This window comes from Cydia fagiglandana, chromosome 20 (genome assembly GCF_963556715.1).
Source record: "Cydia fagiglandana chromosome 20, ilCydFagi1.1, whole genome shotgun sequence".
NCBI lineage: Eukaryota > Metazoa > Arthropoda > Insecta > Lepidoptera > Tortricidae > Cydia > Cydia fagiglandana.
Window position 1 is genome coordinate 11,172,831 of NC_085951.1, and position 21,236 is coordinate 11,194,066.

Genomic DNA, 21,236 nt, shown 5'->3' on the forward strand with positions numbered 1-21,236 from the left:
TCGTAGTGTACCTTTACTTTCCCTACTAATTGTAAGAACTAAAAGGTAACGTTGTTATTGCATATATTTCTATAGGATTACAAACTTAATTATGCAGTTATCTTTAGAACGTGACTAATATTGCAGTATTATTAGATTTTTATTGGCTTAAAAAGCTAAAACCTAATTACGTTTCAAATTTGGAACTTGTGGGTATGCTAGAAGTACCTTAAAATAATATTGATTGAGAGTGATTGCGCCAGTGACAAAACTAAGGGATTTTAAAGTGTATTAATTCTTAGACTACATGCTCAAATTAAATGTTATTTAGTTAGAATGTTATTGAGATTTGATGGTACGGCCGTGCCACTTTGTTTTGCTCAACTTGGCGGCGGCACTGCCGTGCCCCCAGATCCTTTGTCCTTCTTCAGGCCTCAAACGATCTCCATGCCAAATATGTATTATCAAGATGATATTGTTTCAGCGGCTTAAGCGTGACGAGATAACAGGCAGACAGACAGAGATACTTTCGCATTTATAATATAGTAAGAATAGGATATATTTAATTTTTCTTGTACCTATTAGAAAAGCTAATTTATAACAACTAATCTATTAAACGGGCAATTCTTGTATATATTTCGGGGATCTCGGAAACAGCTCTAACGATTTCGATGAAATTTGATCATATATGGGCGTTTTCTGGGACGAAAAATCGATCTAGCTAGGTGTCTCTGGGAAAACGCGCATTTTTGAGTTTTTAGGCAGGTATATGTTTTCCGAGCAAAGCTCGGTCTCCCAGATATTTAAACTTTATACGGCTTACGCTGTCAGCTGTCAAATTTACAAAATAAAACCATTGCAAATTTGATTCATTTTGTTTCATGTAACCTTAGGTACAGGTATTATAATTGTAATAATTCCAAAAATAGTTTTATGTTTATATAATATTTTAATATTATAATATGATAAATGAATAAGGTAAGGTGGCGCAAGACTAACAGTACGAGGATTCCATACAAGTGATAGTCTTACCCCAGTGTCGTCTTACCCCACCTTACCTTACGTATTAAAATTGCCCGCGTTATTCGGGTCTACCCTGTAATATGTACTATAGTACTTATACTAAAAAACCGTTCATAGATTTTTGTGCATTCTCTGAGATTTCCTTAAATGTAAAATAGAAAGATATACGTCATATTATTATTACATATAATATATATTCAATGCCAATATATATATATGTAATAATAATATGACGTAAACATTGCCAAATAACTTACAGTGCCCCCAATTAAAAATTTGTTGACAATAAATGTAATACTTTCTAATTCCCGTGCCACTTAATCAGCTGTTTTAGGTAAATATTCTATGGGAATTAGGGCACGGAAATTAGAATTCGTAATAAAAAAATTCGCCAAAAATTTAAATCGTGTTTAACCAAACTGTTATGTTATCGCTTACATAAAGATACATAAAGGGCTCCTAAATATGACAATTGTTTTTGAAAAGCTATGTGGGAAATAAAATTCATAAGGGGCATCGAAATTAGAAAAAAATTGTCGCCCACCCGGATTCCGAAATACTTATGCGATTTGCTCGAACACGCCGTGGCTTGACGTACATCCGCTTGCTTTGAGAATCAGCCGAATACTGCCAGTACAGGTGAGGCGGGACACGAGGCGATTCAGATACAGACGTCGGCTGTGAGAGCCCTTTGAGTTTTGCCGACGAAATTTTACTCGCGCGCTCGGACAAAATTTAAACTTCGATCACGAGTTATTTGCCACAATGAAGTTAATAGTGTATATGCTCAGTGATAGTAAATATCATCTAGTTTAAGTATTTGACACTAAATTAGTGATACTAATGTAGAATTTTTCGTAGGATTTTTCATTATGCTCAAAAGTAGATTCCGGACAGGGCACGGGAGTAGTAATTTGAGCCTTTAGGTATTTTTAAGTGTACTCTAAAAACCAATTAATCAGTGAATTCATATGGAACCCTGTGTGAAAGTGTGGCTTCTTTATGTAAAAAAAATGGTAAGTATTATTTGATGCCAACCCGCGATTTTCATCACGGACAGAAAAAAAATCGTGTTCAGGAATTGACCCACTTTTTCGGGATTTTGGCACTTAAGTTGGGAAAAACAAACGTTCAAATTAAAGTACCTATATAATTTGTATTAAAAACAACGATATTTTACATTATTGCACCGGCGGCGGGGCAAACGCGCTCCCTCCCTTTACCGCACACCGCACAGTCTCTCACCACGCTGACACGCGTTCGACGACAGTTCGGGACTTGAAATTATTGTTTTATAACGTTAAGCCGTTTTTCGGAACAGTTGTCACTTTGTCGGGAATCGGGAACACATACTAAAAATCGGGAGAATCCCGCCAAATCCCGACCATCTGGCAACCCAGCCCCGATTCTGCGGGTATACTTAGGCAGCCTACAAAAACAAAGTATAACCAGGCGTGTCTCACCCCGTGATTTCGTCGCTTTGCTACAGGTAGCAAAAAGTACATCCGTTCGGCCCCAATTTTGGGGTTTTCTATAGAAAAGGCTTATAAGCCGCGCGTGGCGCTGTCGCCACCTAGCGGCCATATCTGTGCTGATCGTAACAGACGCGTTTTGTTAGAGAGTGAGTCTTCTGTACTTAGTACTATTATTTATTCTGTGGTATAACGTCTCAACACGTGCATATTGACGTGAGTTTAGTTAATTACAGGTAAATTAGTTTCGTGACAAATAGATCCACTTACGTAATGATCTAGGCTAGAGGAAACTTTAATTGAAAATTGAAATTTTATCATTTAATTGGTTTTATCATTATTATAACTCTATTGTACTATTAATAGTAGGTCATTTATTTATTTACGGTTCATATCTACTAAGTTACCAACTTTTTAATTTGATAAAGTTTACATGATAAGCAGTTTAAATATCTTATCTAAATGTTATACATATCTATCTTTAAATTACATCTAGCATAATTGTACATAAATTCAAAAATATCAAAATTCAACACTTAGGTAGGTATAAATAGTATTGATAGTATCTAAGTAGCTAATACCACCTCTTTAGCATCTTTGTATACCGAATTATTTATGTGCACTATTTAACTTTATTTCTCTAGCCATCGAAAAAAAATGTTTGATGCATAAAATTAATTAAAGCTCTGAGTTTACAAATTAATCAGAACGGATCCTAATTAGGTAGTTGGTATAGTCCATCAAATTAAGCACTTTTAGCTTAGTAGGCTATAATAATTAGAATGCTTCAACTACCTATTTAATCATAATCATCATATCATAATCATTTATTTGCACATAAAAAGGGTTTTACATAAAGGTGTTATAGAGTTACATGTCCAAGCCTTTTTAGCTGATTTTGACAGCATGCAAATGGGTCCTTATAATACATTAAATTTGTACTAAATAAATATATAATCAAAACATCTAACGACTCTAACAAGGTATCATTCATAAATACTTCAATAAGGAAAACGCGAGTACGGTTGAATTGGGAAAACCAGTTAGCCCGGCTCGCGGCACCACAGTCTCAAGAAAAAACAGTACTACATAGGTACAATTTGTTTGAGTAGGTACCTAATAAAAGAGTTTTTATAGTATTGCAAATTTTTACTATTGACTAAATATAGGTACAACAAAAAATAATCTTCGGTTTTTTTGTAAATACTAGCGACCCGCCCCGGCTTCGCACGGATTAACAAATTATATATATACTTACCTAAACCTTTGTCAAGAATCACTCTTGACTCTATTGATAGGTGAACACCGCATGAAAATCGTTAAATAGTTTTTGAGTTTATCGCGAAGATACGTACAGACAGACGCGACGGGGACCTTTTGTTTTATAAGGTGTATTGATTAAGCTGTTATTTTTATAATTAAAATATTACAGTCTGAGCAAAGCGAAGGTTTTACTTATTACCTATTTTTTTTTCTACTCTCGTCCATCCCAAATCTGGCCGTAGGTATGTACATATGTTACTTGGGTGCCTAATGCTAAATTAATAATAATAACTAGGTATTTAATGTTTTCAATACGGATTCAATTAGTATAAAATTATTTGTACCTACCTATCTGATTCCGACATATCTTCCGTAGTCCGTACCTACAATTTTAAGTACATCCGGGTTCCAAATAATCTCTAATTTAGTAACCGTTTAGTAAAAGTCGTTATAGACACAAACTTGATATAATTTATCCAACTGTTACATAATTATACTCTTTTTGTTAAGCCTCAAGACACAGGCTCAGCCTAGATAGGCTACATTCCTACTAGTCAAATCAGCTTCTTTTTTAGAACTGTCAAAACGATTTTCTAATATGGAATTTATACGAAAACTAATGTAGTGACGTCACGGTAAACTCACCTACCTACTTTTTATATTTCAATCCGATTTATTAAATACAAATTGTGTTTAAAAATAGCTGCTATCTATGTTTTTCTAATAATTATCTGGTGCTTTATTTCATGCACGGTTTGAAATAATTTATTTTAAGTACAGGAAACATCCCTATTGGGGCTTACCAGACAACTCCTGTACTGTGTTCCCGATTATCATCAATAAATTATTCTTATTATTATATTCTTAAAAAACTATTTGTTTACTGCGTACACGCACCCAATACATCATGTATGAGTAATTACTTTTACCCGCATCTCCATTACCTTAGGCCAGCCATACCTGTCGTGGACTCAGCCCATAACTTTCCAACTGGAAAGGGGAATTACCGCAAATACCTATACTGCACTAGGAAATATGCGAGCAGCTGAGATGTCGGAAAATCGTGTGGTTTTTTTGTTAAATGACCGTTAATGATAACATAGTGCGCAGCTGTTTAGAATTATAATTTTAATCATGAAGTAGGTTGTGACGTCTTAGAGACCAGCCCAAATATTTTTTTATTGTTTGTGGGTCGTCGGCAAGTTCCTTTTTTTAAGTTTAGGTCACATTCCATTTTTTTGAGGTCTTACAGGACTTGAACAAATCAATCAACAAATAAAAATTGAACCTTTCTCAAGATTGGCCAAAGGTTGGCCATATAGCAATCCAGCGCGGGACGCTGCCTGCGTGATGGGCACCTTACCAAGGGCGCAAAATTTTGATAAGTATTTTTAATTTTTTAGCTTTAGTTTTCAGTTGTATAATTTTAGTTTTGTATTCATTTTATATCACTTATTTTACAATAAATGAGTTTTTCCCCCCATAATTGAACCAATATTTTTTTAAACCACAAGTCGCATAATGGGAGAAAGTAATATTTTTATATCAAGGAGCTGTAGGTACTTAAAATAAGGAAATCCCCACAAGCATTTCAGGTTTTTAATTTTCACACTGACACCAAAATAACTTTTTTTTTCTTCTTCGCGTTATCCCGGTATTTCGCCACGGCTCATGAGAGCCTGGGGTCCGCTTGACACCTAATCCCATGATTTGACGTAGGCACTAGTTTTTATTTTACGAAAGCGACTGCCATCTGACCTTCCAACCCAGAGGGTAAACTAGGCCTTATTGGGATTAGTCCGGTTTCCTCACGATGTTTTCCTTCACCGAAAAGCGACTGGTAAATATCAAATGATATTTCGTACATACGTTCCGAAAAACTCATTGGTACCAGCCGGGGTTTGAACCCGCGACCTCCAGATTGCAAGTCGCACGTTCTCATCGCTAGGCTACCAGCGCTTAACTAGTATGCATATTCTAAAATATCTAAAGTTCCGCACAAAAGTTATGGCCCCATCTTTTAGCCGTGGCGTTGGTTGCTAATGTAGGTACATACTTATAGCTTTTCTACGAATTGATATCGGCAAGTTTTTGTCCGGTTGATTAAAGTTAAATTGAAATCCGGGCTTTTTTACAGCATACCTGCAATAAAAACCACAAATCATAGGTACAGTCGCCATCAAATATATCGGAGCGGCCAAGGTGTTCACAATATCTGAACATGCACTCTAGCGTCCTGACATTAGAGGCGTGTTCAGATATTTGTGAGCGTCTTGACCGATCCGATATATCTGATGGCAACTGTACCTATCTATTTTATAAAGCTCTCTTATTTATTTTTAACAAGCTTTTATTAGGTCGACCTGTATGTAGCTAACTATGTAATGGAATCTAAGGTAACTATAAATTTAACCATCTTCCAAGGATCGTAGATTCGTAGCGTCATGAAAATTGGCAGCTGTATGTATGTAGTTCTGATGACAATACAATAATATGGTACTGTCGAACTGATCTGATCATGGAGACAGGAGGTGGCCATAGGAACTCTCGATATGTAACTATGTAATGGAATCTATTAAGTAACTAATTTTACCATCTTCCAAGGATCGTAGCGTCATGAAAATTGGCAGCTGTATGTACTTCTGATTACAATACAATAATATGGTACTGTCGAACTGATCTGATGATGGAGACAGGAGGTACTTTGGTAAATATAGAATACCTCGCTATAATTATTATTTTTAAATCCTACTACGCTCGATTGCTCACTCACTCGGTTGATCAAAGTGCTTTTGTAGTAGTTTTTTAGCAAATGATGTCATATTTGTAAGTAATAAATTAATAATAGCAGAGATAATAGTCTGCTGATATTTAAGTGACAAGGATTTCATGTAGGTAAACCAGTTAATTAAAATATGAATAAGTTGTTTTTCTGCTTCTGTTGTTAGGTACTAATCCAAAACATATTATTTGATGTGGCATGTGGCCTAGGATAAATTGGCCCAAACTAAAGTTGATCAAGCAGATCTTGTCAGTAGAAAAAGGCGGCAAATTTGAAAAATGTAGGCGCGAAGAGATATCGTCTCATAGGAAATTTGAGGAAATTTGACGCGCCTTTTTCCACTGACAATCTAAAGGCTTCTGCAGACTTACAACTAATCGCATGCGATTTTGGATAATTGCTGGCTAAGTAGGAACAACGATTTCAATCGATCGATTAAATGCCGCAACGTATCGCAAATCGCTTGCAATTATATTATCGCTGAAGTTTGTCGAAAAAGGTGGCAAATTTTAAAAAAGTAGGCGAAGGGATATCGTCCCATAGAAAATTTAAATCCACGCCTTTTTCTACTGACAAGATTTGCTTGACCAAGTTTTTTTTTTTATAATAGCACGTAATGCAATTGCAAGAGCACCGATACGAGGGTCTAGCGCGAAAAACGTAAGGCGCATAATTAAATTTCTTTATCTGCCTTTCTATCACTAGAATGTGCAAGAGCGATAGAGAGGTAAATAGCGAAATTTCGATTTCGCGTTAGGCCCTCTGCTAATCTGCTTCACATTCCTTCGAGGCGGACTGCATTGACACGGCGTCAATGAGGGCTTAAAAGTGTCTACAGACGGCCGTACCGGACCGCGACCCTGGTGCGGTCCGGCACATGTTCGATCGTTTGTAAAGTAGTCCGCCGTGCGTTCGTTAAGGACGCAGCTATAAGATAGAGCGAGAAAGAGGTATTTTGATCACACCAAGGCCACGGTTTGTAATGGCTGTTATAGACGGTCAAGCAAATCTTGTCAGTAGAAAAAGGCGCGAAATTCAAATTTTCTATGAGACGATAACCCTTCGCGCCTACATTTTTCAAATTTGCCGCCTTTTTCTACTGACAAGATCTGCTTGACCAAGTATATTAGATATGTCATAGAAAATTAAATAACACGTGTGAAGAGACCTTTATTTATCCATACCGCCAACGACCAACGTTTTTTTTATGCTGGCAACACCTCTATCAGTATCAATCATCATGGACGTCGTTTGTTGAGTTGCGGCGTTTAGTATATTAGAAAAATGTGTTTTTAAACTATAAATCTCAAGTTTTATCTTATTGTGGTAATATAGAAAATGGTAACGCTTGCCGACGATTTAGATTCTTTGTCTTTGCAAGAGCCAATTTTTAAGGATGTCAAGTATTACCTCTCTGGCGATGTGTCCGACAGGGTTTGTTTTTGTGTATTTATTAATGGGTTCTAATGTGTTTATGCCACAAACAACTTATTTATATCTATTTAATGTTGTTTATTTACAGATCATGTTGCTCCTGCAATCTGGCGGAGCCGAGAATACAAAGTACTTCTCAGACTATGTTACTCATTTAATCTGTGGCCAAAATGCGGCGGACACAGACCTCGATGATGCTCAAGATATTTATCAGATCCCTGCTGTGACCGAGTACTGGGTATTGGCGTGCGTCAGGCTGCGGAGGCTAGCCAATCCCAAGCCCTACAGTCCTAACAGAAATAAGATATTTTCAAATGTGACTGCCTGTGTGGCCCAAGTGAGTTCCGCGGATTTGAAGACATTGTTTGCTATAATCACATACTATGGCGGAAAAGTGAAGCTCAATTTGGACCCCCAGTGTACACATTTGATCTGTGGTGCGGCGTCCGGCAGAAAATACAGTGCGGCACTCAGTTTACCTAACAACCGGATTAAGATTGTGACACCGGACTGGGTGCTAGAGAGCTTGAGGGCCAGAATACAAGCGGTCACTGATATCTTCCACCCCAAGTTACTGATAGTGCCACAGCCTCCGCCCAAGTCGATGGATCGCATAAGTGCCATTACAGGTTTTGACTTTGAAGAAGGTATAGCAAAGAATGAAGTGCCCACCCAAAACATGACTGAAATTAAAGATGAGAGTACTCAAGCACTGCTGGATAAACTTGATAAACTTAAGCAGAGGATGCCCTGGAACCATCCACCGTCTTCAGTCAACACTTCCACTGTTCCAACATCCGCGGTGACCTCTATGGGTTATTCGAATACCATGCAACCGGGGAACATCATGAGCAAGTCTATTCCGCAGGGTATTGTGACACAAAATCTGCAGATTCAAGGTAGTCAAACTAATACACAACTCATGCAGAAATTCATAGCGTCACAAGCTAATATGAATGTGAGCCAAATAGGCCTGCAGCAGCAAGTGTATGGACAGCAACAACAACAACAACAGCAGCAGCAGCAGCAGCAACAGCAACAATCACAGCCCCAGCAACAGCAGCCACATGGTCTCACCGCCATACAGATACAACAGCAAAAGTTGCTGCAACAACGCCAACTAGCAGCGCAAATGCAAATGCTGCAACAGAAAACTAATCAACAAAATCAGCAAGGATTCTCTCAGTCCAATGTCTTAGTGTCACAGATGAATCAGATCCCTAGCCAGATGCAGCAGCACATCCAAAGCGGCCAGCATCATATACAACAGAACCAGAACATATCACAATCCAACAGTAACATGACATCAGCTCAGCAACAGATTGAAAATATCAGTCAGATGTTGAGTCAGAGCGCCAATAATCTCCAGCAGCAACAATTGAATCAGCAAAACATGGCTATGAAACAAAGCTTGAGCCTGAGCCAGCAAACTGCTTCGCAAGCCGTGCAAAATATTGCTCAGCAGTTGGCTCAATCCACTCAGAATCTGCAACAGAAGCTCAGCCAGAACATGAATCAAAGTCAAGTCATTAACCAGCAACTCATGGGTGCAGGCCAGCAAATGTCTTCACAAAATCAGAATCTGATTCAACAACAAACTGTCCAGTCATTAACAAACCAACAGCAGAACTTGAATATGGGTGTAGTCAACCAGCAGGGAATGGTTTCGTCTTCTCAAGGCCAAGGCAGCCAAGTGCAGCTGAACCAACTTGTCGGGAACAGTGGTCAACAAACAGTATTAGGACAGCAAATACAGTCTGTACAACAAAGTATTCAAAATCAGCAGAGCAATGTACAGGGTGCTTGGAGACAACAGAACATACAAATGGTGCAAAATGTTCAAGGCCAACATCAGATAATCAGGAGTCCGCTAGTGCAACGGAATCCACAAAACCCAGTCATTTTACAGCAACAGATTATGCAGACACAACAGCAGGCTTTGATAAACAACCAGCAACAGGCTCAGTCGAGCCCGCAGCATACAATACAGCAAAGTAACCAGCAGATTTTGCAACAAACTATTGGGTCACAAGGTCAGAGTATTGGCCAAACGCATCATCAAATATTAGTTCAAAAGCAGCAGTTATTGAATGGATCAAACCAGCAGCAAATAGTGCAGGCACCACAGCAGGTGTTGATAAATCAGCATACTGGACAACAGCAGATATTGGTCCACGGAAACCAGCAGGTGACCTTGCAGAGCGGGCAACAGATAGTGTCACAGAGTCAGATAGTCCACCAGGGCGGTCAGATAGTGAATCAAGGTGGACAGCAGATTATCACGCAAGGCACGCAGCAGGTGCTGTCACAGGGCGGCCAACATGTTATAACTCAGCAAGGACAGCAGCATCAAGTAGTAATTGCTCAGTCGTCACAGCAGATTGTGACTCAATCCGGACAGCAGATTATTGGTCAGACTGTAGGCCAGAACCAACAAGTATTATCTCAAGTGCCGCAGTCACCGCAGGGCAGTACACAGCTGACTAGTGGCGGTGGCATCCAGCAGATCATAACGCACAGCGGCGGGCAGCAGATTGTGTCGCCGGGCGGACAGCAGATAGTTCAGGGCGGGCAGAATGTGACGTGGCAGCAGCAGCAACAGTATTTGCAACAGCGACAGCAGCTAGGGCAGCCTGCTACAGTAGTTGGACCAAGGGTGAGATACTCTACATTTATTTATGAAAACTTGTGCTAAATATTTTTATGAAGCTGCAACATTTGATGGTAACATATTCAATTTATATTTGTTATGTTAATTTTAGCTTGCGTGACTCATAAATTTATATCTAAGTATCATTTTGCGGTGATTCTTTTCCTAACATCTTGCTCCATTGCAAATTATGCTTTGAAACAAGATATAGTAATTTTGAGGCTATGTCACAGAATAAATAATAGTACTAGGTACAGACGACTCACTCTCTAACAAAACGCATCAGTTACGATCAGCACAGATATGGCCGCTAGGTGGCGACAGCGCCACGCGCGGCTTATGGCTTTCCCCAAAATTGGGGTGGAACGGATGTACTGTTGCAAAGCGTGTTAGCTACCTGTAGCGAAGCGACGAAATCGCGGAGTGAGCCACGCCTGGCTATGTGCAGGTTGATATAACTAAATTAACTAGAGCATTGTTATCTGTTCAAGCTAATTCGGCGTCGATAAATGCGGTGGCCTTAGGTGTTGCCCTAAAGGCTAGCAGTAAGCAAGGTGTGTTGCCGGCAAATGTCAAGTAAACTAACAAACCCAAAGTATGTTTGTATTATCAGGTATCATGGACAGCAGGCGGCGGCGGTCGTCAGCTCATCCACCTGGACGCCCAAACTCACGCGCAACTCCAGCAAATGGACCCCACGCAGCGCGCCATGTTCGTGGCGCAGCTGCAGAAGCGCCGCCAGCAGCTCTCCATGCAGCGCGCGGCACTACAGCACCAGCAGGTAACTGTTATACAGGATGGCAAAAAAAAAACGCATTCCCCTTGCGAGGGAGGTTTTGGGATTATGCTGAGCAACTTTTACTATGGCACCAACCCTGAGATCGTGAAAAAATTTGGCTGTTTCATACATTTTGTATGGGAGGATAATTTTTTTTTTGCGATTTCGGTGTTCCAAAAGCGATCCCAAAACCTCCCTGTAATAATCTGTGTAATGTAGTTATTTTTTGGCCAAGCTGTATAAAAAAAATGGATTTCCATTTAAACAAACTAGGTATTTAATCTAAAATCTATGTCCAAAACGAAGTGCATGCCTATTGCATCAAACACTCGTTGATGTCTATTGCTTTACAACCACGGCGACACGTGATTTGAACGTATTAAATTAATAATAGTATACTAAAGTGTTGTATAACGAACTCGTTACAGTTGTGTTGAATGTATTGGAGTTGCATAAAATAGAAAAAACTATAGGATCACAGTTTGATCTCCGAAGTCTTAAAACCAAACACAAAGGACGAGTAGAAACTGCAGCAATACGATCCCATTCTTCGTTTTGATCAAATAATTCGTTATTTTATTGATGTATTAAATTATAGGCAAAATTTTTCTTGTTAAATTCCATGAATTAGTAGAAAAGTGAATTCAAGAGTTGACATGAATATCACATTTATTTTTTATTTCTTTATTTAAGCCTTTATTTTTCCTTAATAGTATTTCATTAAGGTGGTTCGCCTAGGTTACTCAAAACTTAACTCTCGCTAGATGGCACCACTTTTGCAAAATTTCAGGTTTTATTTTTTTGTGAATTGGTCATGGTAATTGTATACTTAAAAGTATGTATCGCGCACTCTTTAAATAAATATTGAACTATTAAAATAAACATTGAATACTTCATTGTGCAAAAACCACCTTTTTAATTCGACGGAGTGTTGCTGTCACGCTTTTTCCTACTATTACTCACACATGCAAACAGTGTTTCCGTGATCCTTGTAGTAGACAATTTCACACAACGTAAGTATGTTGCAATAGCGTAACGGTATGTTCGTGGAAATACGTGCAAGAGGATTGGGGTTCAAGACTGGTGCGAGTAGGTGTAATTTCTTTTTGTTTCTCCTTTGTGTTATCTTACCTTTAAACGAGCAATTATTATACATATATATGTTACTGTAAAAGCCCGAAGTACGGCAAAACCTAGGATTTACCGGTAAAACCTAGGTTTTACCGATGCCGATCGGTAAAAGCCAGAAATGTTAAATCTTACTAGTTTACTTCGGGCTTTTACCAACACCGATATGGTAAATCCTAGGTCTTACCACGGCGACCGGTAAAGTTTGAATCATGCACTGATTCTTGAGATTAGGTATAGTTAACTTTAAAACCGAATCTGCAGCTGGCCACTGTATTGGGTAATAGAAACGCGTTCCGTATGTGTTTCGCTTTCCAGATGACCAGGGTGCCTAGCCAAGATGCCAATGGTTTACGCTCCGTAGCGACCGAAGCGCAGCCGTGTCTGTCGCATTAATATGGCAGAGTGATAGAGAGAGGTATTACCCTAACGTTCGCTACGGAGCGAACGACTGGCATCTTGGCTAGGCACACAGATTTAAACGCTTTTTAAAAATCAAAAACTATTACTTATGAAAGCAGAAGAATATAAATGATCGTATTTGATTTATAATTGTTACATATTTGCCGTAACTTATTTTTAAAATGTGTTTTTCAATTAAAAGACACGTCAAGATTGTTTACCTTATTTCTAATGCTAAAAAAAACAAACTATAGTAATAATTGTATTTTTCATTCATAGACAAAATCCATTATTTTTAACCACAGGAAATTTTATACATTTCTTTTTTATTGCAGTGAGGATGCCCTGATTGTAAAAATAAGAGAGATTAGGTAGAGTATAATTTCTAATTGTCTTTGTCAAAAATAAACGAATACGTGTAGCCCATACTTAATCAATCGATTTATGATAATAAGAAAAATTAAATAAAAATAAAAAAACAATACGAAATTTCGATGTAACAAAAATACAAAAAGTTATGTTCCAGCATACAATGACTGGGGATCGAACCGGGAATCTTCCGTTTGTAAGCAAAAAAGCGACTGTTTGCATAACACGCCATGATAGTTCTTAGCTAAGCTGAGGAACTTCGGGTACTTATTCTCGCTTAGGTCAATTAACTACCTGTCAAATATCATATCAGTGTCAACAATATTGCACTAAACATGACGGCATTCCAAATTCGAGCCGTGGTCAGCCCGGCAACGTCGGAAATGGTATGGCAACGTCGCAAATGTATCTGTACACGACATTTGTGACACACACATACGTAAAATTGATGAAAAGTTAACTATGATTTTTGCATGATTTCTGTATGAAACATTGTTTACCTGTTAATTTCGCGCAAACGAATATTCGAAAGAAGACAAATGCGGAAATATTTATGTACTAAGAGTGTGTAGTTACTTAATGAGCTTTGATTGAATTTTGTATGAAAATCGAACCACCTTAAGAAGTTTTCTGTTAATATTGTTGTTTATTTTACTATATTAAGAACCCCTTTCAGGTATAGGCCTCCTCCATATCTTTCCACCTTTCTCGGTCTTTTGCCTTGATTAGCCAATTTTCTCTCGGAATATCACATTATTATTATATAATGATTTTGTTCCAGCAGCCGGGCGGCGTAGTGGCAGGCTCGCCCACGGCGGGCGGCGCTCCGCAGAGCATCACTTTCATCCGAGGGCAGCTACCGCCGGGGCAACAACAGGTACTACTGCTAACTACATATATCACTTTCACATAACATCTATGTATGTGTCGGCGGCCGATCGTAAGATCAGGCATATCGTGAAATTCCTAGGCATATCGTGAAACGTGAACATCTTTGACTCGTTCCCTGAGTCAGTCCGGGGCTCCTATTTCTGGGCAGTTTGCCCTTCGGGCATCTGAAGTAACCTGACGTAAGATAGGTTTATCTTACCTATATATTGGTTTAATGTGACTATTCTCAAAACAATATACAGGAACATTACATTCTGCCTGATCTTACGATCGGCCGCCGACATATGGAAGCAGGCTTCAATAGTTAGTGTGCGTGTTTGAATAATCTCAGGTGAATTTTTCGGGCTCGGACCCTAATCTGTTAAACAAAAGATATTGTTTCCTTTATGCAGTGGTTACAATGCTTACTGCTAATATCCTCGACGTAAATAACGGGAACAAGCCCGTTTAAAAAGCAAATTTACCATTCTAATTATATGGTTCAAATTCTTGAATCAGCTCATTCGGAGATAACACGTTTTTGCTATCTCTAAAAACAAGACCACCCTAATTGTTCTCTGAACAAGCTGTCATATGAATTTGAACCTTAATACTATGACGATAGTTGCTTTTTAAACGACATGGTTGATTTGGCACGTGGCTGTAGACCGCTCTTAAAAGAAACAAAGGCTTTTGTTTAACGGATTAGCACCCGAACTCGAAAAATTCACCTGAGATTATTCAAACTATACGACTTTGTTAACAACAGCAAAAAGAGGCCAGGAATTACAAAACCGCCAAACAACGTGTCTCGAATACACGTCAGATTAGTTTTGAAATGCAGTTACTGATTGTTATTGGTAGCCCTCCGCAATATACTTTTCATTTTTGGACGTATAACACCCAAAGAGGCAGCAACACATAGCATTGATAAATAAAACCGGAAAAGTGCGAAGCGGACTCGCCCACCGAGGGTTCCGTACTTTTTAGTATTTGTTGTTATAGCGACAAGAGAAATACATCACCTGTGAAAATTTCAACTGTCTAGCTATCACGGTTGGTGAGATACAACCTGGTGACAGACGGACGGACAGCGGAGTCTTAGTAATAGGGTCCCGTTTTACCCTTTGGGTACGGAACCCAAAAAACGATCACATTGTCATTATATCACCAATCTTCCATAACACAATAAACACATCTTATTTGTACCCGGGCATTTTCACTTAATTGAACACCTTTAACGGCCGGTTAGCAATCGTTACAAATCTGACGGTCAATGTCAAATCCCATACATTTTGTCAGGAATGTAACGGTTAGACGTTACTGAAACACGACTTAAGTCGCGCTTAACTTTTATTATTATTATTATAAGCCTATACGGTGTCCCACTGCTGGGCAAAGGCCTCCCCCCTTGATTTCCATTCGTCTCGATTTTGGGCAATCTCCGGCCAGTCGTTAAGATATGCGTCCATGTACAAGTTAAATGAAAAAGCCCACCCACAGTTCGAAAACCACTAGTATAGCCTTTAACCAATTATTTTATTGTTGACAGTTTATGTTTAGTACCAATAAATCTGTCTATCAAATAACTATGTGTGATTGATTAATAACCTCTATATAACTACCCTAATGGACGGTTTCCGGTGCAGGTGCAATGGCTGCAACAGCAGGGCGCCCGCGCGACGGCCATGCCGGCCGCGTCGCCCGCGCAACCCCCACAGTCCCCTGGTACGTTACTTACCAGTTAATTTATTATCATTATAATTAATAATTGGACCCGGGTATGTCCTTAAACTACGTCCAAGACCACCGGTGGACGGGCAGCAGCGTCCCTCAAATTCGGTGTACTCGACTGCGATCGCCAACCCGCTTGCCAAGCGTGGCGATTATGGCATTCACCCCCCATAAGGGGGAGGCCTATGTTCAGCAGTGGACGTCTTATGGCTGAGATGATGATGATGATGATAATTAATAATTAAGCCTTTATTTTCATCCTTAATCTACCTTAACTAGTACATAATGAATATAAATTTTGTAAATTGTAAAATATATTAATGGTAATTAAGGCCCCTGACGGGTGAAGGAATAATTGCTGTAATAATAATAAATTAACAGTTGGTCGTGTGAAGAGGAACAGGTTTTTTGAAAATATACACAATTACACATGCTACAACTTATATATACTTTGCACCAAACACTTGACGAACTGATCAACGTCAGTCAGCGGAGAACTAAATTACCCATACAATACAATTTAACAAACACTTGTGTTCGAAATTACCTTGACACGCTTTTATTCTCAACAATAAAGTCGCGTAAAGATTATTTTGAACACCTTGCCCGTTTAGCAACTTCTGCTGCTGACTGTATAAAAAAATTGTCAAAGATGTGACAAGGTATATTTCAGAAGTTAGCAGTCTATATCGTGATTTAGGAATGGTGTCTATATGGTGTGTAAGTAATCAGTATTTCAAGCCCATGAATTCAAGAGGTGACCCACATTCCAATCCCAAATTTTCCATTACATAATGCTATGTTAATATGTGAGTCTGACAATATTTACTATTGGTGTTAAAATCTTATTTTCTGTCTGTCTCCATCATTTTGGAGGTACCTTTCCGTCTGAATTTTATATTCTAGGACATTTCTAAGATGATATATTCAGAAATCACAGTAAACATACCCATAATCCGTATTGGCAAACCGCTCATACATAGTGATGTGTGACGCGGTGCCCGCATTATAATTTCAATTTCGTTATCTAGCGCTAACCTAAGCCTACAACTTAGTCAATTTTCTCCTCTCGCCCGGTACATGTGCTTTTTGTGATAAGTGGCTTCATAACAAGTTTATTGACATTTTAGACAATTATTTCATAATGTCGGAAGACAGATGTGATCTCGAAGGTTGATATCTATTGTTGTTCATCTATTGTTGTGGCGGATTTGCCCTACGGCCAAGTAGCCCCGGGCCTAGGGCACAGAATAAATAATAGTACTAAGTACAGAAGACTTACTCTAACAAAACGCATCTGTTACGATCAGCACAGATATAGCCGCTAGGTGGCGACGGTGCCACGCGCGGCTTATGGCTTGTCCCGAAATTGGGGTGGAACGGATGTACTTTTAGCTACCTGTAGCAAAGCGACGAAATCGCGGAGTGAGCCACGCCTGCCTAGGGTGGCAATTTGTGCCAAAAAATTCAACGATGATAAAAAGAAATAACTCAAAATGTAGTCAACATGATAGATACTGAGAAAGGGGCGGCTGTGCCTGGGGCCTAGGGCGGCAAAGACTGCAAATCCGCCACTGTGAATGTTGCAGATTAACAGCCATAGAAAAATTAAAAACAGTGTCGTGAAAAATTACAGTTCAGGCTTTGCTTTTTCTAAACTGCTATTTATTTTCATTAACTATGTATTTCCAATGTTAGTTTTTGTAATATATCCTAGAAACTGTAGAACGTTTGTTGTCCTTCACAAAAGTTTAGCTCCTTTTTATAACACAGCAGAGAATATTTTTTTTATAAACATAGTTACTATTAGTTACTAAGAAGCTTTATAGCTTTGTAAATAGTCATATGATTGAGATGCTTTGATCTGAAATGCGAAAATTTCCTAAATTTCGTAGTTTCAATATGTTTACCACGTGCGCGGTTACCATATATGTTGCCGGGACTCGCTTGCTCGCGAAACAGAAACTTGATATATGAAGTTTCTTTAGTCTTAGCAAATTGTAAACCATGCTGACTAGACCACGATATTTTGCGGCACTGATTGTGTTAAAAGCAGTGGTGGCCGAGTGGATATGACGTCTGACTTTCAATCCGGAGGTCACGGGTTCGAATCCTGACTTGTACCAATGAGTTTTTCGGAACTTATGTACGAAATATCATTTGATATTTACCACTAGCTTTTCGGTGAAAGAAAACATCGTGAGGAAACCTGCATACATCTGCGAAGAAATTCAAAGGTATATGTGAAGTCCCCAATCCGCATTGGGCTAGCGTGGGGACTATAGCCCAAGCCCTCTCGCGCATGAGGCCTGTGCTCAGCAGTGGAACGTATATAGGCTGAAATGATGACGATGTTGATTGTGTTGAATGTGAACAGTGGGCGCCGGTGGCGTGGCGAGTCCTGCAGGCGGAGGGGTAGAGCTGCAACAGCTGCAGATACAGAGGGCGCAGTACCAGCGGCTGCAGCAGCTGCAGGCGCAGAGAGAGCACCACCACCACCTGCCGCACAAGCAGGTACGTGCAACAGGATGAGCACGGTGTCTGCTCGCCGTGGCGAGTCCTGCCGGCGGAGGGGTAGAGCTGCAACAGCTGCAGATACAGCGGGCGCAGTACCAGCGGCTGCAGCAGCTGCAGGCGCAGAGGGAGCACCACCACCACCTGCCGCACAAGCAGGTACGTGGAACAGGATGAGCACGGTGTCTGCTCGGCTTGGCGAGAGCACCGCCGACCGTACTAATTTACTGTGAGCAGAACATTGTTAACGCAGTAGTTGCATTTATTAACACTTTGAGCGCCACGCCTAGGCATCGTGTGCGGCGCGTCATCGTGAACCCTATCGGAATGCACGAAGGTTCATTTTGGACTGTGCCCGCGCGCGTCATTTTGCGTCTTTGGCGGTCGAAGCTACCCGTTAGAATAAAGGGGTCGCTTCATTCATATTCATAACAATGAGCTCTTGCTCTGTATTTTTGTTTCGTATACATATATTAAAAAGGGGGTCCCTTTGTTTCCCGTAAAGTTTTAAGCCATAATGTATTGTTTGTCATATTATCGTTAGTCATAAAACTGAAACCGTTAACTTTTCAGGATTTTCATAAGGTTGTTCTGTAGATAGGTTAGGTTAGGTTTGTTTTATGGCAATCCTGAAAAGTTACGCGTTTCTGAGAAAAACCAAATATGACTAACGAAAATTCGGCCACATTATGACTTAAAACTATTTGGGAAACAATAGAGACCCATTAAAGAGTGTGTGTTGTCAGGTTGGCGGCGTGTCGCCGCACGTGGCGGGTCTGGGCGAGCACGCCGACGCGGCTCTGCTGAGCCCGGCCACCACCGACCCGCAGGGTGAGTTCCATCGTAACACATTTATATCACATATTTTAAGTTTGGAGATATTTTAATATTAAACTAGAAATACGCAAGTAAAGCCGACCACTGACTAACAGTCCGCCGGACGATATCGGCCGGTCAGTTGTTCGGAACTGTCAAAATTTGTTCTAACTGACAGGCCAATATCGTCCGGCGGCCTGTTAGTCAGTGGTCGGCTTAAAATCGAAAATCAATTGAACACATATATATGATAGAATCGCTCAAAGAATAACCAGACTTGTGGCAGTGGGCCGGCCACATTGCTCGTTGAACTGATGGCCGATGGGGCAGAAAGGTTTTCGAGTGGCGACCACGTACCGGAAGACGCAGCGTGGGAAGGCTCCAGACTAGATGGACCGATGATCTGGTTAAAGTCGCCTGAAACCGTTGGTTGACGGCACAGACAAAACATCCTCCAGACTGAGCATAGTCGCGCTACGCCCTCTGCCATGCATACGGTAATTTTACTTTATGTTTGAGTCGAAAGTGTCTTTGTGTGACGTCCGTGTCTTTGAACGGACCAATCACGGCACGGGACTTCGCTCATCTCGACCCGCGCACCCCCGCGTTTTTGGCATCATCGGTTGCATGAAATTATTGCTCTAAGGATTCCTAGTCTATGGTTGAGGGCAGCGAATGACCGTTTGTATTAAGTAATGTTTATGTTTGATACAGGTGCAAACAGCGCGTTGCTAGTGAACCCGAAGACCAAGACCGCGCTCGCCAACATGCTGTCCATCCGGCTACAGGGCGCCGCGCCGCCGCCTGAGCACGAGCCTTCCGCCGCCGGCACGCTAAGGTAATAGGGAATATTAGGCAAAGCTGCATAGGTGGCACCACTAGCACATACTGTAAACAAACAGCGCGTTGCTAGTGAACCCGAAGACCCAGACCGCGCTGGCCAACATGCTGTCCATCCGGCTACAGGGCGCCGCGCCGCCGCCCGAGCACGAGCCTTCCGCCGCCGGCACGCTAAGGTAATACCAGAGATATATTTTACTCCGAATAAGATAAATAAAGTCTAAGAAAAAACGTGCCTCGGAAATTAAGAAAAATTCATTCTCGAATAGATGGCGCACAAACCTTTGGCCTATTCTCGGCTAGATGGCGTAGACGACACCATTTGATATTTAACAATTTTAACACATAATAATTATATCAGTGAAAGAACATGGGTCAGTATGGAACAATAAAAATTAAAAATCATTTATCCGTAAACATATGTTTGAATAAGTTGCTTAGTTACCAATACCAATTACCAATCATTTATTGACATATTTGACATTATATATGTATTTTCTATGATGGACTACTGTAACCTAGTTTGCGTTTGTAACAGCGCCATCTCTTAGGAAATTTGAATATCAAACTAAACATACTCCCGCCTTTAATGACGTGACGTCATTATAAAATAATAAAATTAATTAAGATTCAATCTTGCAAATAATCAAACATAAATTAATAGCTTGTTACGGACGCAAACTAATTTTCTACATCACATAATAAAGGACACAATTTTGAAATTGAACGTTGTAACACTCCTGACGAGGTTCGCAGGTCATACATTCTGGTAAGTTGGTCTTTTCCAGGGTACTTCTTTATAATTCTTCCCATAGGCCAACGACCAGGAGGTAGCCTCTGGTCCTTTATTAGAACTAAATCTCCTTCTTGGAATTCTCGAGTAGACTTTCTCCATTTAGGTCTCTGTTGCATTCTACTTAAATATTCGGATTGCCATCTTCGCCAAAAATCTTGTACCATTCTGGTTGTCACTTGCCATTGATCGAGTCTATTCATCTTTACATCTCCTAGGTATTCAGATGGTATAACATTAGTGGGTTCTCCAATGAGAAAATGGCCAGGAGTTAAGGGGTTCAAATCGTCCGGATGATCGCTGATGGGTGAAATGGGTCTAGAATTTAGACAAGCTTCAATTTCTGCCAGGACCGTGCTTAATTGCTCAAATGTAAGTGTAGTATCTCC

The 21,236-nt window shown here is 40.0% G+C and overlaps 1 protein-coding gene across 1 annotated transcript in view; it reads left to right on the top strand.

The window, feature by feature from the left end:
* Nucleotides 1-7,736: 7,736 nt before the first annotated feature.
* Nucleotides 7,737-21,236, top strand: part of LOC134674323 (PAX-interacting protein 1) — a 31,454-nt gene continuing 17,954 nt past the window's right edge. The window contains exons 1-8 of the mRNA XM_063532348.1: nt 7,737-7,953; nt 8,042-10,609; nt 11,217-11,384; nt 14,065-14,157; nt 15,800-15,878; nt 18,262-18,398; nt 19,145-19,229; nt 19,929-20,052. Coding sequence (XP_063388418.1) covers nt 7,858-7,953; nt 8,042-10,609; nt 11,217-11,384; nt 14,065-14,157; nt 15,800-15,878; nt 18,262-18,398; nt 19,145-19,229; nt 19,929-20,052 — 3,350 coding nt within the window. The 5' untranslated portion in view covers nt 7,737-7,857. The remainder of the gene's footprint in view (nt 7,954-8,041; nt 10,610-11,216; nt 11,385-14,064; nt 14,158-15,799; nt 15,879-18,261; nt 18,399-19,144; nt 19,230-19,928; nt 20,053-21,236) is intronic.